The sequence below is a fragment of the Hemiscyllium ocellatum genome, chromosome 7 (assembly GCF_020745735.1).
Source record: "Hemiscyllium ocellatum isolate sHemOce1 chromosome 7, sHemOce1.pat.X.cur, whole genome shotgun sequence".
NCBI lineage: Eukaryota > Metazoa > Chordata > Chondrichthyes > Orectolobiformes > Hemiscylliidae > Hemiscyllium > Hemiscyllium ocellatum.
The window spans coordinates 73,256,156-73,283,165 of record NC_083407.1 but is presented as its reverse complement, the minus strand read 5'-3'; the positions used below and the strand labels follow the sequence as shown (position 1 = coordinate 73,283,165).

The 27,010-nt window shown below is 39.7% G+C and overlaps 1 protein-coding gene across 2 annotated transcripts in view; it reads right to left on the bottom strand.

Annotated features, from left to right (window-relative positions):
• ppp1r1c (protein phosphatase 1, regulatory (inhibitor) subunit 1C) overlaps positions 1 to 25,263 on the bottom strand; it is a 121,858-nt gene extending 96,595 nt beyond the window's left edge. For both annotated transcript variants that reach the window (XM_060827977.1, XM_060827978.1), the window contains exons 1-2: positions 25,024 to 25,263; positions 24,755 to 24,812 (exon numbers count right to left, since the gene is read on the bottom strand). In XM_060827977.1, coding sequence (XP_060683960.1) covers positions 24,755 to 24,812; positions 25,024 to 25,104 — 139 coding nt within the window. In that variant the 5' untranslated portion in view covers positions 25,105 to 25,263. The remainder of the gene's footprint in view (positions 1 to 24,754; positions 24,813 to 25,023) is intronic.
• Between the last annotated feature and the right edge of the window lie 1,747 nt (positions 25,264 to 27,010).

Here is a 27,010-nt window from a genome sequence, read left to right as displayed (position 1 = left end):
ATTGTAAAGGGTAGGGAAAGGTAAATGCCTCAGAGAAAGAGGTGCAACTGAGGGAAGGGCAATTATGATGCGATTAGGCAAAATTTAGGATACATAAGATGGGGAAGGAAATGGCAGGGGATGGACACACTTGAAATGTGGAGCTTATTCAAGGAACAGCTACTGCGAGTCCTAGGTATACACTTAGCAATCAGGCAGGAAGGTAGTTGTCGAGATAGGTAACCTTGGTTACTAAAGAAGTGGAAGCTCTTGCCAAGATGATGAAGACGACTTATGTGAAGATGAGGCGTGAAGGCTCAGTTAGGGGGCTTGAGAGTTATAAGTTAGCCAGAAAGGATCTAAAGAGAGGGTTAAGAAGAGCCAGGAGGGGACGTGAGATAGGATCAAGGAAAACACCAAAGGCCTTCTATCGGTACAGTATATCAGGAATAAAAGAATGACTAGAGTAAAATTAGGGCCAATCAAAAATAGTAGAGGGAGGTTGTGTGCGGAATCTGAGGATATAGGAGAAGCATTCAATGAATACTTTTCATAAGTATTCACATTGGAAAAGGGCAATGTTGGTGAGAATATGGCAATATAGGCTACTAGATTAGGTGGGATTGCCATTAACAAGGAGATGGTTTTAACAATTTTGGAAGATCTGAAAATAGATAATACCCCTGGGCCAGATGAGATTTATTCTCGGATTCTCTGGGAAACCAGGGAGGAGATTGCAGAGTCTTTGGCTTTGATCTTTATGTCATCATTGTCGACAGAAGTAGTGCCAGAAGACTGAAGGATAGCAAATGTTATTCCCTTGTTTAAGAAAGGGAGTCAGGACAACCCTGGTCATTACAGACCAGTGAGCCTTACTTTGTTGTGGGTAAGGTGTTGGAAAAGGTTATAAGAGGTAGGATTTACAATCATCTGGAAAGGAATAATTTGATTAGAAATAGTCAACATGGTTTTATGAAGAGTGGGTCAGCCTCACTAATCTTATTGAGTTCTTTGAGAAGGTGACAAAACAGGTGGATGAAGGTAAGGTGGTTGATGTGGTGCATATGGACTTCAGTAAGGCGTTTGATAAAGTTCCACACTATTGCATAATATATAGTGTTTTGGGATTGAGGGGGATTTAGCGGATTGGATCAGAAATTTGCTAGCTGAAAGAAGTGGTGGTTGATGAGAAATATTCATGCTGGAGTTCAGTTACCAGTGGTGTGCCACAATGATCTGCTTTGGGGCCACTGCTATATGTCATTTTTATAAATGATCTGGATGTGGGCATAGAAGGATGGGTTAGTAAATTTGCAGATGACACTAAGATAGCAGAGTTGTATATTGTGCTGAAGGATATTATGGGTTACAGAGGGACATAGATAAGATGCAGAATTGAAAAATGAAGTTTAATGTGGAAAAGTGTGAGATAGATCACTCTAGGAGAAATAACAGGAAGGCAGAGTACTAGGCTTTTGGTAAATTTCTTGGCAGTGTAGATGAGCAGAGAGTTCTGGATGTCCAGATGCATAAATTCCTGAAAGTTGCCACCCAGGTTTATAGCTGAAAATGTGTTACTGGAAAAGCGCAGCAGGTGAGGCAGCATCCAAGGAGCAGGAGAGTCGACGTTTCGGGCATGAGCCCTTCTTCAGGAATGGATCCTTGGATGCTGCCTGACCTGCTGCACTTTTACAGCAACACATTTTCAGCTCTGATCTCCAGCATCTGCAGTCCTCACTTTCTCCACCCAGGCTTATAGGGTTGTTAAGAAGGCATATGGTGTGTTGACGTTTATTGGTAGAGGGATTGAGTTTTGGAGTTTTGGTGTACAGGACAACTGGTAAGGCCGCACCTGGAGTATTGTATATAGTTCTGGTCACTTCATCATAGGAAGGATGTGGAAGCTTTGGAAAGGACCTGTTTCTACACTGTAGGGATTCTAATGATTCCCCTCATGGGAGAGTCTAAAACTGGAGGGCATTGTCTCAGAATGAAGGGGCACTAATTCAAGTCTGAGATGAGAGATTTCTTCACTCAGAGGGTGTTGAATCTTTGGGAACTCCTTGCTACAGGGAACTGTGAGGCAGAGTTTTTGTGTATATTTAGACTCTTGAACAGTCAAGGGTTACGGTGAAAAGACAGGGAAATATGTGAGGAGTGTCAGATCAGCCAAGATCCAATTGAATGGCAGAGAAAGCTTGAAGAGCCTAACAGCCTAATCCTGTTCCTATTTCTTTTGGTCTTGAAAGTACTTTCAAAGCCTCCTCTGGTCTGTTACCAAAACCTCCAAACTCACCTGTAAAGCAGTCTGGCCTCCAGTTATAACAGCCATCAGGGCCTGTTTACATAACTTGCCGAACAATCTTCACTTCAAAGCAAACTTGCTGTTGATTCAGACTGACCTCAGCTATGTGTACTTACCTACAATTCAGAATGGAAAAAGCTCCCTCCTTCACCGTACTTGCAGGGACATTTGAACTGCAACATATTCTATTTCATTTTTGTACTTCAAGTCTACTACTTTCTTTAAATTATACGCTTGCTGAGTGCATGTTATGTGATTGATGTAGTATTTGACACCATGGAATGAGTGGGTGAATAAACAGTATTCCTTGTTTAAATTCTTGAAGCTCTGCTGCTGTTACCTTTAAATTAAGCACTTAAATTTTCTTCTATTGTCTTTTCAAAAATAAAGTACATTGAATACAGAGAGAAGGGAAGGGAAATTAACTTTAATTTGTTATGATAGGCAAAGGGAATATTGATGGTTGTGACATGTCCTGAGCAGTCTCATCTTCCTAATGAAAGATGTAGGAGATGATGGAGGTGAGAGGTGGTTACTTTTACAATGTCTTAACTCAAATACATTTGGCTATGCATGATGAATAATCACTGAGAATTGCCACATGCCCCAATGTTTTGGTTAGTGGGAAGAGAGTTTCCAGGTTGTTTTTTCCAAAGTTGACAGTATGTTTCTTCTGATTTTTTGGCTTCCCCAGGAGTTGGCATTAAAGCAATCAGGGAACTTCGAACATAAAGTAATAGCAACATTTAAATAAGGGGGAAATATGGAAAGGACTTCATTTTCTAAAATTGTCATTGTTCATTTATTTGTAATAAAAGAAGCATTTTGCAATTTTAGTGGTGCATTTAGACCAAATTTTAAAAATTGTCAAAGGTATTTGTAAAAAGAAAAATTAGTCTTCCAAACTCTGCCCACCCAATTCCATGCATGTCTGGGTAGGTGTGAAAAATCAAAATGGTGAACTGTCCTACTGGCTCCCTACCACTGTCACCGTTTTGTTTGCCTTTCCATTATACATTCTCTCTTTCTGTAATGACAGTAGCCATTGAACACATGGATTGGTGTGCTGGTATTCCAGTGATGTAGCACCACCTACAAAACATATCAAAAGTAATAGCCAGCATTCAGAGCAAAACAGGTGCAACAAATACCACTTAAAAAAACAAAAGAAATGTAGATGCTGGAAACCAAAAACATCAACAGAAATTGCAGGAAAATCTCAGCAGGTGTGGCAGCATCTATGGAGAGAAATCAGAGTTAATGCTTCGGATCCAGTGACCCTTCTTCAGAACTGATGGTAGCTAGGAAAAGTTGTTGGGGGTGGGGTGAGGGGAGGGAGTAATGAGTAATTGATAGTTGGAGATAGATTCCAAAGAGGGAGAAGAACAGTTGGACAGACAAATCAAATAACAATCAGCCTAGGAGAATGAATGACTGCTAATGGGGACTATTAGTGGCTAATAATGGCTTGTGTGTAATAGCAGACCATGTGAAATCAAGGCTGTGTGTGTGTCTGTGTGTCTGTCTGTGTCGGGATACGGACATGGGAGAAGGAGCCTCAAGCCCTAAAATTGTTGAACTCAATATTGAGTCTAGAAAGTTGTGGAGTTCCCAAGCTGAAAATGAGCTGCTGTTCTTCCAGCTTACACTGAGCTTCGCTGGAGCACTGCAGGAAGGCTGAGACAGATGTTGGCTAAAGAACAAAGTGATGTGTTGAAGTGGCAAGCAGCTGCAAGTTCACAGTCTTTCTTGCAGACAGAATGTAAATGTTGTAAGAAGTGGTCAACCAGTCTATGATTTGTTTCCCCAATATAGACGAGACCACATTGTGAGCAGTGTATACAGTAGACTAGATTAAGTAAAATGTAGGTAAAGCACTGCTTTACTGGGAAGGTGTGTATGGGCCCTTGGATACTGAGGTAGAAGGAGGTAAACGGGCAGTTGTTACACCTTGTGTGGTTGCAGAGGAAGGTGCAATGGGCTGTGGGAGGGGGAGCAGCTGTTGGGAGTGTGAAGGAAGAGTAGACCAGAGTGTTCTGGAGGGAACTGTCCTTGCGGAAGTCTGACAAGGGAGGGAAGCACATGTCTGTTGGTAGCATCCCACTGAATGTGATAGAACTGGCAGCTAGTGATCCTCTGGATGTGAATGCTGATGAGGTGGCAGGTGAGGACAAGGGGGAGCCTATTGCTGTTGTGGGATGGAAGTGAGGGAGTGAGGGCCAAAGGGCAGGATATAGGTCGGACCCAGCTGAGGACCCTGTCAACTAGGTTGCTGGGGAACCCTCAGTTGAGGAAGAAGGTGGAGGATCTCTTGTCAAAGTTGGCATCATTAGAACAGATGCGACAGAAATGCAAGGAATGTCATTATGGCTTAGGTGTTTCCTATCACTATGAGAGTCATAGTTAACATTTCAGCAAGAGATTGTAATCAATGACCAATTCAACTCCAGCTGTCCCAAAATTTTAAGAAAAGAAAAGATGACTTGATATAATAGTACGTAACTGCTGCAAATCCTGCTGCACTGATTGTACATACTCTCACCCTTTCAGGAGGAGTATGAATATACTTATGAATGATTTAACAAGTGGATGCAAAACCTGTTTTTGATTTTATTAAAGGGGAAAATCCAAGATGTTATTCGTAATGACATATGATTAACCTACTTATATCTATCATCGACAGCTCGACCTTTGTTCAATACTGCAACAAACACATACCAGCTATATTCAAGGAGAACAATTATAACCTAATTCCTATTCCCCTCCACCAACCTTGACTATGCAACCTACAGAAATAGGTGCAATGCTAGTCTCGCACAATCAAAACCAACGAGGAGTAATACCGAACAGGGACTAAACCCAACCCTTTCACTCCATCCCCACGGTAAGGTGCTTTTTATTTAACAGATCAGATTCATTTTGCACTGCATTAAGAAACACGCGGCTGAATTTTCCCCAGCTCATTAAAGGCAGACTAGAAAATGATAGGGCTGGTAATATGTTGAAGGGTGGTGTATGGATGGCACAACCATCACTATAGTATATTGCCAGTGTTAGGAGCTCTAGGGCTGCCACTGCCCACATGGGAAGAGACTGAACCACTAAATAGCCCAATACAAGGCCACTTCTGGCCCACTATTCTCATCAGTTTCCCAGGATGACTTGCCATAATGGAACACCGAAAGGTTCTCAGATGGGCCCCTGTTGGCGATAGGTCTCACTACACCCAAGGCACTACAACTAAGGCAACCATCTGTCCAACCTCAGTCCCCATAGCACACTATAGTGATTGTGAAGGCTGGGTGCCCTGATGCCCCCAAAGAACCATGTAAGCGTTCCAGAGTGCTTCAATCCTGGGCTGCCCTCATTAAATAGCTACCTGGTCAGCATTATCTGAGAGTGATTTGGATGGTGTCCTCAGCAGTGACCACAAAATGGATTGCCACTGGCAAATGTCGGGGAGGGGGGGTTGGTTCGGCTTCCATTTTCACCCACAATACCAAGACTTCCTGTTTCTTGCAAACATTCGGTCCACTTTTTCCACAAAGATATTGTGACAACACATGGAGATACAAGTATATTAACAAATTATTTTACCCGTATTTGAATTTCTATCAGTTGCTTTTATCAACTGCCTATCTGTCACCCAACACCACTTGGACTCCAGCCTTCTGGACTCAGTATCGACAACAAATTCAGGGTTTAAGTTTTTCTCATGTCCTTACCTCAGTGCACAAACACCAGGCCTTGTTATCACATGGTCTGCTATTACACCCATTGTTAGTCACTAACAGTCCCTATCAACACCTATTCACTCTCCTAGCCGGATTGTTATCAACTCCTTTGTCTGTCTAACTGTTGTTCTCTCTCCTTGGGTTCTATTCCCACCTATCAATTACTCCTTACACCCTTCCCTCACCTTATCTTCTGCATAAAAAAAACATTATTTTCTTAGTTACCATCAATTCTGAGGAAGGGTCACTGGATCCAAAACATAAACTTGCATTTCTGTCCAGCTGCCATCAAGGTGCAGTGGGGAAAGAGGTCATTCTGCCAAAGTTAAATTGAGGTCCATTCAATTACCTCCCCCCACCCCCCCCAACCCTGGTGCCTCAATGTACGTAAATGTAGTCCCATTCAAATACGCCAAACATGCCTTTGGTTTGTTTGGATAAAATCAAACTCCAGTGTTTATTTCTTTGATATGCTACTGTACAGAACCAAACAGTGTTTGTGACAATATATGAAGTTTTTTTTAAATGAATAAAGTACATTTTTGAAATAAAAAAGAATCTGATTTTTCTCCACAGATGTTGCTAACCCAATTAACTTTCCCAGCAATTTCTGGTTTTGATCTCCTCATGCCTATTTGGACAATGAAAATTGTCCAATGATTCATAACCGGCATTAACAGCTTCTAACATTAAGACCTTAGGACAGCTGTAAAAGGTTAGCCTTGAAAAACGGAAGGTATTTAATTAAAAGGATTTGTAAAGCAAATAGTTTGCCTTGCAATCTATGTTGTGCCACCATTCAAAGCCTCCCAAAGCAAAGTTAAGGTACTTTTATTTATTAGAATTATAAACCTCTTAGAAGTACAATAACAAAGCAGATTACATCAACTGCAGTTACTTGTATTTTTCCACACCTCTGCACATTGGGGGAAGTAATTTAGTTCTGTATGGATAACGTGGCACATAATTTAAACTGGAATGGCAGGCATTTCATCAACTCTGCAAATAATTGATAGGGCAGAGTACAAATGACCTATTAATTCTTTCCTTTCTTTAAAATTTTCTTAATCCATGCAGCAATTCCCTTTTTTAAACAATCATTGACAGCATAAAAGGTTTAGAAATCTATTGTTTCTTGCTTCCAATTTAATGACTCCAAACAATGCTGGTTATTTCAGTTAACTTATGTTTTTGATTTGATTTGATTTATTATTGTCACGTGTACCGAGGTACAGTGAAAAGTGTTGTCTTAAATGCTTTACAGGCAGATCTTGCTTCAACTAGGATTTTGACTTCAGACGTAAACTATTAATTATTATATCTTTAAAAATTGTCTATGATTTTTCTAATGTGGCACTGCTACTTGCCGACATATGCTCAGTTTCAGGTTAGAATAGAACAATTCAGCCATGAATTTCACACCACAGAGGCATTGTTAATGTTCCTATGCCTTCAGCTGACAAGAGGCACAATTCAGGGAAAGGCCAGTGTATCCCGAATTGTTTTACTTCTACTGAGAATTCCATTCTGCCAGAGAATTCATGAAGTTCATCAGACAAATTAGTTTGAGAGATTGTAACTCTGGCTCTCTGGTGAGTAATCCAAAGAATTACTCAGGATTTAGAATTGTTTTACTGATTATGAGACGAGTAAAAAAAAAGCATTCTTTACTTTCAGCAGGTTACTAGTCTGACAACTCAAACAATTGGGATATCACCTTAGACTTGGACCGTTAAGTGATCTTAAGCTAAGATTTTCTAAGCAGATCTATTACGTGAGGATTTATAAAGCAGCAATATAGAAAAAGTTAGAAGCTAATAATTAATGTGAAGAGTACGTGACAAGAAGAAGGGCAAGAACATCATATCACATTGTTTATGAAATTTAAAATCAACTCTAAAAAGAACTGGTTCAGCAAGATTATTCTATGCATAATATGGAAGAACAGGCTTAATCCAATGTGTTTGACCCATTAGATGATCTCGGCCAGCGGCAGTCTAAATGGACAATTGCTTTTAAAAGCCTTGCAAAAGACAGCTCATGTAGGTTTATGTAGATGTAGTTTATTTTTTAGGATTCTGTGCAGCAGCCTCTTTAGAAGCACATAGACTTGTACATACAGGATTGAGTTTGGCTGTGATGACTCCTATAGTTGAATAGTATGCTCATTCTTACAAGTCGAGTCCCATGGATGAATAATGGCTACTTGTTCTAGTTATGAGAGAATAATCAATGGCAAAGGAATTGGAACACCCCAAAGACTCAGTGTTCATGGAAGGGAGGCAACACCTTTACCAGGAAACGGAATGGTTAGGAAATTTAAAAATTTCTTTAAATGATCTGGGGCAACTGCAACTATTTTGGAGAATGTTTGAAATGCATGTTTAAACATTTCAATCAATTGCAAGAGATCGAATTGTATTTAAATGATAAGAAATACCAGTCTATATGACTTGATGGTCCTTGTCATTTTAGTAAGGCAAATCAGGATAGGACTTGTACACTTAATGGTACAGTCCTGCAGCAAGTTGCCAATTAAAGGGGCTTTGGGTTCAGGGTCATAGTCCCTTGAAGGTGGAGTCTGAGGTAGACAGGACAGTGAAGGTGGCATTTGGCACACTTGCCTTTAATGGGCACCTCAGTGCATTGAGTATAGGAGTTGGAATCAGGATTAGAATGGTGCTGGAAAAGCACAGCAGGTCAGGCAGCATCCAAGGAGCAGGAAAAATCGACATTTCGGGCAGGAGCCCTGCATCAGGAACCAGCGCTCATTACTAATGAATGGCTTCTGCCTGAAACGTCAATTTTCTTGTTCCTTGGATGCTGCCTGACCTACTGCGCTTTTCCAGCATCACTCTAATCTTGACTTTAATCTCCAGCATTTGCAGTCCTCACTTTCGTCTATAGGAGTTGGGATATCATGTTGCATCTGTGCAGGAGATTAGATAGGCCACTTTTAGAATATTGCATTCAATTCTGGTCTCCCAGCTATAGAAAGGATGTTGTTAAATTTGAAAGAGTTCAGAAGAGATTTACAAAGATGTTGCCAAGATTGGAGGGTTTGAGCTGTGGGGAGAGGCTGAATAGGCTGGCCCTACTTTCCCTGGAGTGTCTAAGGCTGAGGGGTGACCTTCCAGAGGTTTATAAAAACATGAGGGGCATGGACAGGGTAAATAGCCAAAGTCTTTATCTCAGGGTAGGGGAGTCCAGAACTAGAGAACAAAGGCTAAAGGTTAGAGGAGAAAGATATAAAAGGGACTTCAGAGGCAAAGTGTTCACTCAAAGGGTGGTGTGTGTATGGAATGATCTGTCAGAGGAAGTGGTGAAGGCTGGTACAATTGCAGCAATTAAAAGGCATCTGGATGGATAAATGATTAGAAAGGGGTTTGGAGGGATATGGGCCAAGTGATGGCATATGGGACCAGATTAATTTAGGATATCTGGTCAGCATGGATGAGTTGAACTGAAGGGCCTGTTTCCAGGCTTACAGTTCTATAATTCTGATCTGGAAATAGTATCAATAGGAAGGAAGTTAGGACTTTGTGGAGAAAAAAATAGAGATAACATTTTGAGTCTAAACTCTCTGTTTTCAAATAAGAATCCATGGTCTCAAAATGTTACCTCTGCTTCTGTGTAGAGATGCTGCTGCTGCAGCTGCTGGGTTTCTCTCATTTTTTGTTTTTATTTTAGATCTTCAGCATCTGTTTTTAATGAGGACTTTGCGGCTGACAGACACAAAGGAGAACAATAAACAGGAGAGATGGTGGGTGAAGGTGATTAACACAGAGATGCTGACACACAGAAATCAAGCAGAGGCAGACAGAGGATCACATCAAATGTTGTGGGTTGGGATAGGTAGAAAATCTCTCAAAATGGTGACAGGTGTTCTTGGAGGCAATATGCAGGTTGACTAAAAAGGTCTAACATCTGGAAAGCTGTGTGAATGGCTCAGAAATGATAAAGGGCTGGGTACTTTCCCACAAGTGGTTGATCAGTGAACTGGGCATTATTGGTTGGGAAAAAATGAGGACTGCAGATGCTGGAGTCGAGAGTGTGGTACTGGAAAAGCTCAGCAGGTCGGGCAGCATCCAAAGAACAGGATAATCAACGTTTCAGACATAAGCCCTTCATCAGGAATGGGTATTATTGGGTGGTCAATTGAAAAGGAATTCTGAGAACTTATGCCATCAGTATCTTCATGTCCTGAGGGAGAGAAGGTTCATAAAAGTGTCCTTCACTCATGACAATTGTGCCTGTGAAATGTGAAAGTGGAAGTTGCTGGAGATAAACATCCAAACCTACCCTGTGTGAAGAACACATTGTGGAACATTTAATTCTGAAGCTCAATAGTGTCACATTTGTTTAGGAAATCAAGTGGATGCATGTGGTCCTGTAATATGTTTCTTTACTGGATCTTTATTTAAAATATCCTTGCAATGATAAAAGTTCAATGTGCCTATCAATACATGTGTAATTTATCGTGATTTTGATTTGTATTAAAGTAAATGTTATCAAAAGTAAAATCTTGTTGGTTAGTTCTTCCTTGGAGCTCATTTGATAAATTTGATTTTTTAGTTTACAGTTCCAACAAGTTTGTAACAAACAATAGTGGAGAAAATTGATGAGGAAAACAAAATCCTACAGCATTTCTTCACAATATAACAATACTTGCTACTGAAGATAATGTGTTCCATGTAATAAAGCTTAATTTTCAGAAAACAACAATGAAGTTTCAATACTAAAAATTGTGAAAGACCCTGTCAAGGAAAGGATTGTAATTCATGCAATAGACCAAAAGATACAAAGAATCTGATTAAATTTGTCCAAACAAGATAGAAATTTTAAGCTTTATGAATCAAAAGAGGAAAACTGAAGAACATAATGAAAATAATGAAGCACAATTTCAGTATTGGCTTTAACCTTCAAGTTGTTTAATTCTCAAATCAACTACAATTTAAGGAGGGAATGTGATGTCAGATGGAGTTTTAAAGTGATCACAGTTTCAACAGTGATAAGAAATGCTGACATGTCCCCATTACTATACAAAGATAAACGTGACTTGTATAAATTTTAAACGTCACTATGACAGAGTAGGGTGGAAGAACCGACTCGCTGTTTTTTATTGTTGGTAGTTCAAGAATTTAAACATTGCTGAAAGGAGAATCCTTTTTATTTGCATATAATGTGATCAGAACACATTCCATTGCACTCTTGACTTGTGCCCTGCTGATGGTGGACAGGAACTCAGAAGCAGGAGGTGGATTACTCATCATAGAATTCCTAACCTCTAACATACTCATGTAGCCACAATATTTATTTGACTGGTCCAGTTCAGTTTCAAGTCCATGGTAGCCCCTTTGGTGTGAAAGTGAGGGATTCAATGATGGTAATGCCACTGAACATCAAAGGCTGATGGTTAGATTCTCTTTTGTTGGAGCTGGTCATTGCCTGGCACTTTATAATGTGAATACTACTTGCAATTTATCAGTTCAAGCTGTATTTTTCTGCATAAAGACATGGGTTGCTTCAATGTCTAAGAAGTTGTAAATGGTGCTGAATATTGCTGAGTTTAAGGTGAAGGAAATGTCATTGGTGAAACAGCTGAAGGCGGTTGGGCCAAGGACACCGTCCTGAGGAACTCCTGCAGGAGTGCCCTTGGACTGAGAAAATTGACCTTCAACAATCGCAACCAATTTCCTTTGTGCCATGTACAACTTCAAAGAGGAGAGATTTTCCTCCTGATACCAACATTGGCTCAACATTTACTCTGGCTCCTTGATGCCATTTTTGCTTGAATGCTGCTTGATATCAAGGCCAGTCATTCTCACCTCACTCTGGAGTTTGGCTCTTTTGTCCATGTTTGGAACAATGAGGTCAGGAAATGAGTACTCCCTGGCAGAACCAAATCGGAGTGTTCAACGAGCAGGTTATGCATTTGCAGGTGACCCTTGATAGCACCGTTAGTGAACTCGTCTATTACTTTGCAGATTACATACCTACTTTATAGAGGCATGGTGGCACAGTGTTCAGCACTGCCTCACAGCATTGTGCTGCCTCGTATGGAGTTTACACATTCTCCCCATGTCTGTGGGTTTTCTCTAGGTGTTGCTGTTTCCTCCCACAGTCCAAAGATATGCAAGTGAGGTAGATTGACCATGTTAAAAGCTAGGTGTATAGCTAGGTATATTAGCCATGGTAAATGCAGGGTTATGGGGATAGTGTAGGGGGGGCTGGATTTGGGCGGGCAGAATAGCCTCTTTCCATACTGTAGGAATTCTGTTATTAAGTGTAAACCGATAGGATGGTATTTTGCCGAGTTACATTAGTCCTGCCTTTTGTGCACCAGACATACCTGGACAATTTTCCACATGTTGATTAGATACTAGTATTGTAGCTATACTGCAAGCGACAGTACAGGATCATGATTAGTTTTCAGTTCTATTGCCAGAATGTTGGCAGGGTCCATACTTTTCAATGCCTTCCAACATTTTTTGGCATCATGTGGACTGAATCAAGTTGTCTGAAAACAGCTAGATTGGCATGATATAATGGCGTTGTGCAACTGTTAATGGCTTTCTTGAATGATACATTGGCAAATAATCTAACAAACTTAAAACATGAAGATGGACAAGCTGTTGTCCGGTTTACATATATACACACACATATATGTCAGGGTTTGCCTTGAGATTATGTTGCAAATGATAGTCAGTCGTTATATGTTCCATAACATGCATGTGCTTCATTTGCTGGACATGCTTTCATAGCCTCAGAATCTGTGTGTTAATTTGTGGTCAGATACTGGTAACAAAGGATTTCAAACTCCTTCTCATTTGAACAAAAGATGTAATTAGCTGCTACTTTGCAGTAAACACACAAGGAGGTTTTTATCTCCACTGGATGATGCCATCAAACCAAAAAGATGTTTTACCTATCACACAAGTCCCTAATGTGATATATGAGTTTCCATGTGGATTTAATGTCAGGTATATAGGTTGCATGTCCAACCCACTGGCATACTGTATCAAACTACATTTCCTGTTGCTCATTCACAGCTTAAGAAGTTCAATCTTACAAGCTTCAGAACAATATGTTGCCCAATAGTTGTGATTCTATTAGTGGACAGCATTTACACAATAATGAGGACAGCAGTAAGAATTACATCACAAAACAATTGTTGATTTTCAGCTTGGGCTCTCAGTCAGATCCATTTATGCATTCTAGAAACAACATTTATTAAAACACAGGAGCCAAAGGGAATTTCACAATATCACACATGTTTTATGGTGCAGAAGGATGCCCTTTGGCTCGTAGTGTCTACACTGACTCTACAAATGAAAGTCATTATCTATTACCAATCGAGTAAAAAATGAGGTCTGCAGATGCTGGAGATCACAGCTGCAAATGTGTTGCTGGTCAAAGCACAGCAGGTCAGGCAGCATCTCAGGAATAGAGAATTCGACGTTTCGAGCATAAGCCCTTCATCAGGAATGAGAGAGAGAGCCAAGCAGGCTAAGATAAAAGGTAGGGAGGAGGGACTGGGGGGGGGGCGATGGAGGTGGGAGATGACCTAGGGGGTGCAGTGAGAGAGGGACTCACTGAAATCCTTGTAGAGGGAGGAAGAGAGCTTCTTCAAGGAAGGCATCCTTGTAAGAGGATTCGCAGTAGGTTAAAATCTTCGAGTAAAAAATGAGGTCTGCAGATGCTGGAGATTGCAGTAGGTTAAAATTACCAATTTTACCAATCTCCTGCTTTCTCCTCATTCCTTGTACAAATATCAAATACTCTTTTGAATGTCTCAATTAAAACTGACCAGCACACATCAGGGCAGCATGGTGGCTCAGTGGTTAGCACTGCCGCCTCACAGCGCCAAGGACCCGGGGTTTGATTCCAGCCTTGGGAGATAGTCTGTGTGGAGTTTGCACATTCTCTGTGTGGGTTTCCTCTGGGTGCACTAGTTTCCTCCCACGTTCTAAAAGATGTGCAAGTCAGATGAATTGGCCATGCTAAATTGCTCATAGTGTTAGGTGCATTAGTCAGGGGTGAATGTAAGAAAATGGGTCTTGGGTGGTTACTCTTTGGAGGGTCAGTGTGGACTTGTTGGGCTGAAGGGCCTGTTTCCACATTGTAAGGAATCTAATCTCTGTACTTCCAGAGAGTGCATTTTAAAGTCTAACTACTCACCGTGTGAACATCTTTTTTCTCTCTCAGCTTATATTTACTTCTTCTTCTGCTTTACATTTGTGCCTTCTGGATTTTAGTGCTTTGACATGAGGAACAATTTCTCCCTCTCCACTCTGTCCAGTCCCCTCATGATATTGAAAACCTCCATCAAATCTCTCAGCTTTCTTCTTTCCAAGATAAACACTCCCAACCTCTTCAATACATCCGTATAACTGAAATTTCTCATCCTTGGAACCATTCTGCACTTTAGCCAATACACTTACATCCTTTCTTTAATATGGTGCCCAAAACTGTACATAATATTCCAGCTGAGATCTAACAGGTGTCATGTACTTCCTTACACTTGTACTCTACTGCCATATTAATAAAACCAACGATACTGTTTGTTTTACCAACTGCTCTCTCAACCTGTCCTTCCAACTTCATTGATTTATACTATAGCCACCCAGGTCACTCTGCATCCCCTTTACAATTATGGCCCCAATTTTATATTGTCTTTCACTGTTTATTCATTTACAGCTTTCTGCATTGTAGCCCATTTGCCATCTATCTGCCTATATCTTTTTGAAGTTCTATACAGTCATCCTGACATCCTCCAATTCTTCCGAATCTAATTTAATCCGCAAGCTTCAAAATTGTCCCTAGCACAGCAAGATCTAGATCATTAATGGATTTGAGGAAATGCATTAGTGCCAATACTGACCCCATAAATTTGCACATGTCACATACCTTTTTCATTGGGAATGGCCTCATGGAGACTGCCAATTTCTGTTGCATTCCTATGGCAACACACTGACAAATCAGATTCTACCTGGCTGGTCTGAGAACTAAGATTGACAGTTAAGTGTTCCGGTTGCACCTCCATGCCAATGATGATGTAACCAATCAGCACCCTTTTCTCATGCTGTGTAAATTTGCTTTCCTTTTCCAAGTTTGGTTTCTTGTGTTTTAGTCCTGTAACGTTCGACTTTGTGTCTCCATTTAGTAATATTTAAGCTTTTTATCATTTTAACATTCTAGTCCTGTGCAATTTAATTGTACTTTCCATAAAGGTTGTAAAATTGTGTAAATAGAACTGTATTTCCCAAGGTCTGTGCTGGTAATAATTCATTCAGTTGTACCTTTTCATTTGGATGAAGCACAAGCTCATTATCAAAGTTTTTAGAAATGTTTGCTGAAGCTGAAGAACAATAAATTTGTTCAGTAACAGAGACTTTAAACCCAGTCTCAATGTCAACACTCCCATTTTCAGACACAACCCAGAACTCAATGTACTGAGTAAGTCTAAAAGCTCACCAATATCAACTTTCCTTCAATTGCTTATCTTGTGACTCTTCAATTTTCCAAACCAGTGTTAACAATGCTGAATTAGGAACGGTTGTGTGCCATACAGTTATATATCATTGAGATTTACTGCACAGAGAAAGGCCCTTCAACCCATCGAGTCTGCTCCAGTTGAAAACAACATCCTAATTATTCAAATCCTATTTTCGAGCACTTGGCTCATGGCCTTGTATGCCTTGGCATCGGCAATGTATTTCTAAATACTTCTTAAATTTTCTGAGGGTTTCTGCCTCAACTGCCCTTGAAGGCAGTGAGTTCCGTAGTTCCACCAGTCTTTGGGTGAAAAGACTTTTCTTCACATCCCCTCTAAACCTCCTGCCCCTTATCTTCAATCTATATTACCTGGTCATTGACAGGAGTTTCTTCCTGTCTACCCTGTCTGAGTACCTCATAATTTTATATGTTTCAATCATGCAGCCCTCATTCTCCTCGGTTGTGAGGAAACCAATCCCAAACTCTCTAACCTCTCTTCAGAACAGAAACTTTCCCGCCAAGGCAACATTCTGATAAATTTTCTCTGCATCTTCCCCTGTAAAATCTCAAACTTCCTATTATGTGGATTCCACACGCTGGTTATGGTCTAACCAATTTTTTGTACAGTTCTAGCACAACCTTTGTGCTCCTAGCTCTATCCCTTATACCTTCTTAACCATATTATCCATCTTTCCTACTACCTTTAAGGTCTGGTGGACATGCACATCAAGGTTCCTCTAATTCTGGTGCTCCCCAGGATCCTGCCATTCACCATGTATTCCCTTGTCTTGGTCAAATGTATCACCTCACGCGTATCCAAATAAAATTCCATTTACCACTGATCAGCCCTTGTAAGCATCCTGTCTCTATCCTCCTGTATTCTAAGGCTGTCCTCCTCACTATTTACTACCCCACCAATTTTTGTATCATCCATGAACTCACTGATCCCCCATTCAATCTAAATTGCTTTTATATATTCCACAAACAACAAGGGCTCCAACATTGGTCCTCGAGAAACCCCACAGGCTTCCAGTCACCAAAATACTCATCGACTATTACCCTTGGCTACCTGCCACTCAGTGGTAGACTAAATAGATTAAGTCTGACTAGGAGATGAAGGGAGAAAGAGAAAGATAAAACACAATAAATAAATTTAATTTGGCTGCTCCACCTACTAAGAGGAAATTGAATGAGATGCTGCATCACTGGCAAGGCCAGCATTTGTTGCCCATCTCCTCTTGTCCTTGAACTGATTGGCCATCTGAGCCACTTCAGAGGGCAAGAAAGAATCAACAGTATTGCAATAGGTTTGGAGTCATATCTGGCAGAGATTATCCTGCACATTCAAATACCACATCTACTGTGTCTGTTGCTCTCAATGTGGTTTCCTCTACATTGGGCAGATAAGATGCCAACTTGTGGAATGTTTCAGGGAACATTTCTGGGACACATGCACTAAACAACCCCACTGCCCTGTGACTGACCACTTCAATTCCCTTCCCATTCCCCTAAGGACATGCAAGTCCTGGGCCTCTTCTACAGCCAAATCCAAACCACCCTCATCTTCCACCTTGGGATACTTCAATGACAGGACAACATGGATTTCACCACTTTCCTCATCTCCCCTACCCTCACCTCATCTCAGATCCAACCTGCCAACTTGACACCGCCCTCTTAACCTGTCCATCTTCCTTACCACCTCTCTGCTCCACCCTCCCCTTGGACCTATCGCCATCACCTGCATCTACCTCACCTCCACCCCCACCCCATCAACCCTCCTATTTATCTCTCAGCCCCCTCCACCCCCAACATTCCTGATGAAGGACTTCTGCCCAAAATGTTGATTTTCCTGCTTCTCGAATGCTGCATGACCTGCTGTGCTTTTTCAATGCCACGCTTTTCGACTCTGATTTCCAGCATCTGTAGTTCTCACTTTCTCCTGGAGTGACCGGTAGGCCAGATCAGGTAAGGAAGGTAGATTTCCTTCACTAGAGGACTTTGTAGCTATTAGACTAGTCCTTAATTTCAGATTTAATTGAATTCAAATTTCACCATTTGCCATGGTGGGATTTAATCCCATGTCCCCAGAGCCTGGGGTTCTGGGTTACTAATAGAGTAACATCATCACTAAGCAACTGTCTCCTTAAAAGCCTTAATCTCCAAAAAAAATCATAAGCACTTGGATGCCAGGTATTCTAACCTAAAACCTTACTTCGTCTCAGCATCCTATTCTCAAGTTAATTGCCATTGTAAAATATGTTTATTTTACTATTTAATTTGTATCAATTATGAAAATTTGAGAATGAATATTGTACGCAGGGCTTTGTCAAGCATCCACAAACATTTTTTCAGGAACAAATTGCATGGACTCCACATCCAAAAAACAAATTTATTAGATTACCGCACAGAGCGTGTAGCCAGGTTATTTTTTTCTTCTATTAAATATTCATATTATGATCTTTGTTGATAATCTGAATTATTATGCTACATTTTGCAAAGTGAATGTTACTTTTCTATTGACAAGACTTTGTTATTGTTTTTCTATCTTTTTCCATTACTCATTAAAATCTTGCACTTTGGGGTGAGAGAGCAAGACTTTTGCATTAAGGACTTCTGTGTACTGTAGTTTCTGTCAATAAGTGACATGATCATTGGACTGTTCCTGTCCATCCCATCCCCTACCTTCAACCTCCCTTTTCCACAGATTTCACTTCTCAGAACAACATGTGGAAGAACATTTTGCTAAACATGCTTATTGAGAGCTTATACTTTAGTGGAGATTGGGTCAAATTATTAGTCACATTCCTGATATTAAGAACATATTGAAGAATCTCTGTTCTTCAGTGGAAATGTCACGATGAAAATTCAATCATTTTCCAAATTATATTCCATTAATATTTAATAGCAACATTTAGGATCAGATACATTTTTGTACTCTATTTTCCATCTCCATTCCTTAAATTGCTGATTCACTTAGGAGCACACTGTTCCAAAGGTATTGGCAAAAATCCAATACTTAAGCAAGCAGACAATCTTTAAAGTGAGGCCCTAGGCAGTTGATACCGACATGCTGTTCAAATCTAGAAAGTATTACAGCTGAGTGAGACTCTTGTCTTGCAGCCCTCTACTTTATAACATAATTCACGTTAGAAAGACGGCATGTAACTTTTCAATTTCTTGCTCTTGATTATCGTCTAAACCTTTTTAATTGATATTTCAGATATCATATGAAAGGGTGATTTCTGTAACAATCCCAAAATATCTGTATTATTGAATTACAAGTGGTGAGCTAATGATTTTTAAATATACAAAACCAGGAGTTGAAATCTTCATGTTAGGGAATTTTATCCAAAATACAGGAGTCTGAGGAGTCCAGGATTATTATTTCGGTCATGGTAATTTAATTAGGAGAAAACATTTTGATGGTCAGTAACTAGATGGCATAAAATTAGGCTCATCAGCAAAGACTAAGGGGAGAGTTGGGATTTTTTTCTCTTTTAATTCAGCATTATTAACACATGGGGGACTGCACCATCAGAAAGTGTCAGAAATAGAACACAAAATAGCTTTTAAATGAACTTATGGATAAAGGAAAAATTAAAAAATTAGGACAAAGTTTGGGGGGGGGGGGGGGCGAAATGTGATTAAGTGAGAGGAAGCAGCACAGATGTGAGGGACCAAATGACCTCCTGCTCTGCAAAATAATTTTCTAGTATATTTCCTATTTAGTACATCCATGCTGACATCAGCTCAGAACGAACCAATGATCTGATCTGGTCTATATGGCTCATTAACTCGCCATAAAATGATTAAGTATTAAACATCAGGATATCTTGATCAGAGTCATCTGATTGCCAAATTATTCAAGTGTCTGCTCTGGCAGCTCTGGCTTTACACAGCCCAGAAACAGGAGACAAGCAGAGGTGTTGGGCAATTGTTCTGATATCTGACTTTAATACCCCTTCACTAAAAAGGATATTTCAAAATCAATATAGTTTAGGGGAGGAGCGGGCAACAAATTCTCACTGCATCTTTATATTATAACCGTAGATTCCTTTATTGCTTCACTGAATTTGTAATTTCTTTTACTTTTTAAATGGCTGTGGAAACCAAAAGGAGGGAAAATGTTTCTGGTTAGAAGAGTGGGAAGCTCATAAGGCTGGGCAATGACAAATCATATGGGTGATATTTTTGGAGAAATGTTTTTGTACATGATATACCAGCTGGCTTGCCCTAGTCATGTAATTTCTATCTCTAATGTAACTTGCTTTCAGGTTAGTTTTTAAAGCCATTAAGCATACATCTCGAAATATGGACAGCAGAAGTGGCCAGATTAAATTGCTGGAGAAAGAATGCTATAGGATTTATTGCAGCCAAAACCACATAGAAGGGAAGGGAACACAGACAGGCCATATTTGGAAGTCTTTAAAGACATACTCTGAATTGTGCATTAACGCTACCTATGAATTCTACATATATTCGAGTAATAGTTGAGTTTTTTTGACTACATTTTAAGGTTAAATTTATGGAATCAACTGTTACATGGATACCATTTTTGAGGGGCTGAAATTCATACCCGTTAAAATTCATACCATAGCATTAGCAGAAGCCCAATTGATCTCCAAATGAATAAAGAAAATAAAATGATTTATAGTAATTCTGAAAACCTGGAGTGGAGCACAACAGCCAGCAGACTGAAAGACCATGAGCAGAGCGGACCAACTGGCAGACTGGAAAGCTGGGGCAAGATGTGACGGCCAGCAGACTGACTCAGATAAGTTGATCTGCTACCTGTGAAGAACTAGGGTCAACTTTTACACAAGATATTTGAAAAATTGCAGATTATCTGGCCAAAATTAGGGGGTTGACTTTTACATGAGATCGACTATTACTTGAGTACCTACAGTAGATGATTTCAACATTAGAAGTCAGGAAAAGGGGACCTTTAGATTAGTATATGATGACACTGATGTATCCAACGGAATCCTGAAAGTCTGGACAACAGACAGATGATCTCATTGGAATTAAGATTGCTTTTGTCTTGGGAGATACTGCAGTGACAGCACATCTGCTAAGAAGGGAGGGGCCATGTGTACCTGGATGAGTACTGGCATTCCAAAACTGTCCTGCTGATTGGCAGACAGAAACTGAACATGGCAGTGGGAACATTAGAAAGTATGAGACCACACTCTGGTGAGCAGCACATTGTGGCAGGTCTGCAGCTGGCCAAGAAAGAAACGCCCCAGGCCACTGGCACTCTGAGGACTGCCAGAAATCAGGTCCCTGCTCAGTCCTGGACAAGAGAGGTCTCTGTGGCCCTGGAAGTCAGAGATTTCATCCATGTGCAGAGTGAGGAACCAAAGCAGCAACATTTACATGAGACACGATGCCCTCATTCCTCAGCAATGTAGTGAATCATGTGATCATCTGGCTCACTCCTTGGATCATGTCGCGGGCTGCAGTTTTGTTATTTGCCACTTGGAGGTCATTCAGAGCAAGTGGCAAGTCAATTCTGCCAGGTACATACTCTGATTACATGGCAAGTTTTCTCAAAGTATAGGCTTGTTTGGTAGATAGAAAGCTGAATACTAATGAGACGAATTGGGCTGTCAACAATCAATAATTCCCTTAATTGGCAACTCAATGCTGCACAAAGCGAAGGCCACCATGTCATTTGTGAAAAGCGTAAAAGATGGCATGAGTTACTTCTGACCCGGAATGAGACTGGCTAGACTTCTCGTCTGATTGTGCTACACATTTTGCCATTGCCCATGTCACTCAACTGCTGTAAGATTCTGCACAATAAATCTGGAAGGCATGCATCTTGCTCTAAGCAAGCACTGACACACCTTGGGGAAAGAACATCATTCCTGGAATGAGCAGACACAAGACAATGTGACAGGAACAACATGCAGGCATGTCATTAAATACCCTAAATGTTTCAGAGGTATATATGAAAGGCACGTTTTAACAATGACAATTGAAATTGAGAACTGGTTTCAAATCCCACCTGCTCTGGAGTGTATAAGAACATCTCTAATAGGTTGATTATAAAAATAGATTGAAAGTGAGACAGAATACAATTGTTACAGTTCATGAACAATAATGTTTATTTACATTGGGTAACTTGTATTTGCAAACGATAATCCATGCAAGCTTCATTTTTTTGTGGAAAAGCATACGTTTGGAGGAATGATTTATATTTTCATATACAGATATCCATTGTATATTAGTTCATATGTTGTAGTGTAATGACCATTATCTCTGCTGTAACTTGCTTTTACTTTAGTGTGTGCCAGTCATTAAACACATTACTTGAAACAAAGTGTAACATGCACAAGTGCAAGAGAAGTGGAGTTTGAGGCCTGGAATGTGAGAAGGCAGAGACTCATGGTGTAAGGATTTGTAATTTATATTGCCCTGACTAGCAGTAATTGGAGTAGGAGTTTAATGGCTGCTGTGGAGAGGCATTGTCTGCTTTAGGAAAAAGTGATACATTTGAAGAAATAAGTGTGCTGAATAATCTTTACATTTCTGGTGTCACTGTGCCATTCAGGTTTGATGGGCACACAGGCGAAACAACATCAAAAATTATCGGGGAAAAGACACCAACAGAAACTATAGTAGCTGAAGTTAGAATAGAAAGGGATTTTCATGTCAGCATAGCAGAGAGCTCGCTTTTGTTTTTTTTTCTCTATGCATGTGTTACCACAGTTTGTTTTAAATGTATGCTCTGCAGTCTTGTTATTGGGAATATTTATCTACATTATTAAAGATATTACCCCACATTATCCTCTGTGATTATGCCAGCCAGGCCCAGCTTGCTGACTTGGTGTTGACCTTTACAAATATATTGGGATTAACTAAACTGGGCTGTCAAAGGTGCTGTCATCTTTAACACACAGCTCACGATGGAAGGAAGGTTGAAAGTGTTTTTTTCTGCAAGTGTTCCATGTCTATAACTGCATAAAAAGGCACATCTCAATGCCTCCTTTGAAGAATTTTTCAATATGAAAGTACATAAATGGTGCACCAATTTTTTTTGCCCTTTATTGTTTAATATGCATTCAACATTTCCTAGCAGCACTAGATGACAATTATATTCTACTATCCCAAATGGTCAGCTTTGCTCCAACCAGTAGTGACACCAAACAACATTTGTGATCACTTACGGCTACTATTTCATTGTAAGTGCTGCAGAAGTGACAACTGAAATACAATGAAAGCAAAATGAACAGGAATCCAGCCTTACATGCTATTGCCAAATATTTTTCTGTCTTCCCTCACTACCATTAACATGAAATTAGTGGAAGGTATATGAAAACCCCATCATTACATTTGTAATATTAATTGATCATCATTTAACAGTGATCCACCACAGTATCAGGAGAATCATCCACAGCTTATCCTCAGGCCAGAGTCCACGTTCATACCCCGTGCCAGCCTAAACCTTATTTCTTCCTGACTGCTCTTTCAATGCTATTTACAACTCCATGCACTTTATTTCAGAGTCTATCCTTCAAAACATGCAAAAAAAAGGTTCAGTCAATCTAATCAATGAAGGAAAATTTGTACAGTATTAAGATATATGTAGAGATATAATGAGGTAATTTTGGACAAAGATGGAGAAAGGATTATGAACAAAGTGAAAACAATGAAAGAAAGCAAACGAGAGCTATTGAGAGAAAGCGTGAAAGATACATAGAAAGAAGCAAAAGCAAATTAAAAAAAGGTAGAAATTGGTAAACGGATAAATAGTTATATAGGGATGGCAGATTTGTTTGGTTTGCGGACAGCTGTACTGAAGATCAACTTAACGGTTTGAATTTGCTTAACAATTACATCTGTATTTTTATTGCGAAGACAACACAGTAAATTGCATTGTTAGGTCACTACACTTGCAATATGTTATGAATAAATGCTCATTGAAATGCCCTTCAAATACATAGAATAAAACTGCTTGTAAATTGACATTGTGATTCACCTGCATCAAAAGACAGCACATAATTTGATTGAAAATTGAAGACTTCTGCAGAAGTCCTGTAATTCACTAGTCACCAGATTGAGACACATCAGTACATATTCACATAGTATGTGGAGGTCTTCAGTGAATTCTAGACATCAAAGTCCATCTTTGTTTTGTGTATATATACTATATATATATATATATATATATGGAAACTAATGTTGTAATTTCTGGAGCCTACAATGCTACCCCATGACTCTTGAAGTACTTTAGATGGTGAGTCATTTCCTGAGAGAGTTGCTTTACTACTGTATGCTTCCAGAATGTTTCAGTTTATTTCTGATCAGACTTCATTTATGTCTCTCAGTAGATTCAATCAAGAAAATGTGCTGATGCATCTTCCTCAGTCAAGTAAGGAACTATGCAATTTAAATGTGTATCTATATACACAAGTACAGGTTAAAAGGATAAAATTGTCCAAATAGAATTTAATGACGCATTCTAGTAATGAAGTCCTACAGCCAATTCTATTTAAAAAATCTCAAGGGCAAAACATGCATGTGTGCAGCGTCATTGCACTGTCCATTTTGTACGTCAGATTCCTTTATCTCGTAATCTGTTTACAATTGACAAGGACAAAGCTCAAAGATGCCGGCTGGAACAAACGTGGGAAACAGCTGCAGAAAAGCCAAGAGCATTAGGATTTTTGCCTGCTGATTAAACATATTCCCGTTGGTCCACATTGGGTTTCTATTGTGTATGCACTGTGAAGGTGATAGTTTCAAATTTGTAGTGTGTCGGATCCCAAGTAACCATTCAAGTGAAACCTTCAATAACGATAGATTAAATACAAATCTTTAACATTGCCAGTCTTTGTCAGTGTGCTTCCTTTTTATCAGTGTCATCAGGTCACCAGTAACTGGCGGTAAAAGACAGCTGAGGGTCTCCAGCATTACAATTAAGCGGATCTGCCGAGTTATTAAAGTAACATTGAGCTAGCAGAGGTTTGGTAAGAATTTCAGCAAATCACAGAAAATTAGCTTACTTACTCCATGAATTTTACAAAGGTACATTTCAAACAAACCTGTCTTTCCCAAAAATTTTGAAATTAATATCATATTGCCTTTTGCTTTCTCTGTGCTTTTGCACAAATAATTTGGGAAAATCAGCAGCCATTAACTTAACCATGACAGCACACAAGAAAACATGTTGTTCAACTTGTCGTTATAGGTTCACACTTAACTCATATGATTTCTATCATTTATCTATTACCTGGTGATGACTCATTAAGAATAACCAGTGAAGCTGGGGTTGGTCTTCGCCTTCTGATCTGCGGAAATGCAATCAAAACAGAACTAATTGTTTTTACCACAAGCACTCAAACTTTTAAAATCAACCTCAAAATTTTTAAACTATCTTTTCAAATTTTAATAGTGAGAAAAGAACAAAGAACTAAAATAAGACTAGCTTCAGCATGCATAAAACCCGTTTGAAATTAATGTCTTCGTTTTCCAAATATTTGGTGAAAGGTTCTTCTTTACCTGTTCAGCTGCCTCGGGGTCTAATTGACTTTGAAATAAAGGCACTGCAAACTGAATCTTCTTTGGACTGTTTGGCTCCATACTGTAGCACAGGAGACTCTAACAATCCTGAAAGCAGAAATGAGCTCCTGTTGTTATCCACCGTCACTCCTTAAAGACACAGGGATTGTTGCAGCCTCTCCCAAAGTCTCCCAGTTAGTGAATGAAGGTCCTCTGAGCTGCGTCTACTGTACTGAGCAACTCCCTCATTAGACATCCAGGAGCATGTTTGCCTTTGCTCTTGCAATCCTACAGTGCCCTCAGTACAAACCATCAAAAACAATGAGCTAATTGTACACCAGCCCAACACCACAATAGCCAGGCATTTATCCACTGACTAATTTAAAATGCAATGCTGGACTTGAATAGCTTTGTGTCCTGGGATTTGAATACACCAGTCCATCTACTATATATTATTAGTAGTCTACTCAAATGTGCAATATAAGCTCCCTTTGGACCCTGCTGATGTACTGTTAATTATTGATAAGCACAACTCAGGAAGCTTTTTTCTTCTCTTACATTTGATGGAGTGGATTTCACTGCACGTTCACCTAACTGCTTAGTGGCGGAATCATAAGTTAAATTCTGCACAATATATTTTGGACTTGAGCTGAGGTACAAGAACTAAATAACTTCTGTTCCTCAAAATTTAGACACAAACATGAATCTTTCTTAGTTTGAGCTTGGCTCAGATTCAATGTCAGACTGCTCACTCATCCCAATTCTTTGTTACAGGTGCATGCACTCTATCAAGCTTTCACTTCTGAGAACACAGTTCTCTTATTCAAATTAGCATGCCCCCACAACCACAGGTGGAAACTTGCAAATCTTATCCAAGTGTGGCTAGTAGCAAGTCTAACTTTGAATAAAGATTTTGTTTTGATTATAAAGTAAACAATTAGGCTCACTTTGGCAATCACAAATTGATTTCAACACATTTCAGCAAAAGCTTTAATCTTAGCAGACTTGAATTAAAAAATGCAAATTGCTAAATTCATAATAACAACTTGCATTCATAGAACATCTTTAACATGATTATACATCCCAGGAAGCTTCACAGAACCATTATCATTAACCCATTAATCTAGAGACCCAGCTAATAATTCTGGGAACGCAGGTTCAAATCCCACCATGCCAGATGGTGGAGTTTAAATTCAATTTTTTAAAAAATCTGGAATTAGGTCTAATGTTGACTATGAAACCATGTGAATTGTCAGGAGAAACCAATCTGGTTTACTAGTGTCCTTTAAGGAAGGGAAACTGCTGTCATTAGCTGATGTACATGTGATTCCAGTCCCATGGCAATGTGGTTAACTCTCAACTGCCTTCTGGGTAATTAGAGATGGCTGATAAATGCTCGCCTAACCAGTGACACCTGTATCCTGTGAATAATTACAAAAAAATGTGCGACACTCAGCCAAAATGAGAATACTTAAGCTAGATGACTAAAAACTCATCAAAGAAGGAAGTTTAAAAGAATCAAAAAGGGGTAAAGCAGGATAGTCACATCTATGTGATACAGGGAAGGAATTTCAGGGTCTAAGGCCTAAAGGCATGGTCAACAATGGTGGAACAATTTGATTAGGAATACACAAGTGACCTGAATTAAGGAAGCACAGATATTTCAGAAGCTGATACATTTGGTGGGGATCACCAAGATTGGGAAAGGAGAGGCCAAGATGAAATTTGAAAATAAGGTTAAGAATTTTAAAATCAAGATTTGCTTGAGTGTGAACTAATACTGCTGACTATCAGTTAGCAAAGAGCAATAAGGGAATAACGCTTGCTTCAACTTAAGGCATATGTGGTCGGTGTTTGGATAACCTCGTTAATGGAGGGTAGAATGTGGGATCAGCCAGGAGTTTGTTGAGATGAGGACTGCAGATGCTGGAGATTAGAGTCAAGAGTGTGGTGCTGGAAAAGTACAACAGGGTCTGAGGAGGAGGAG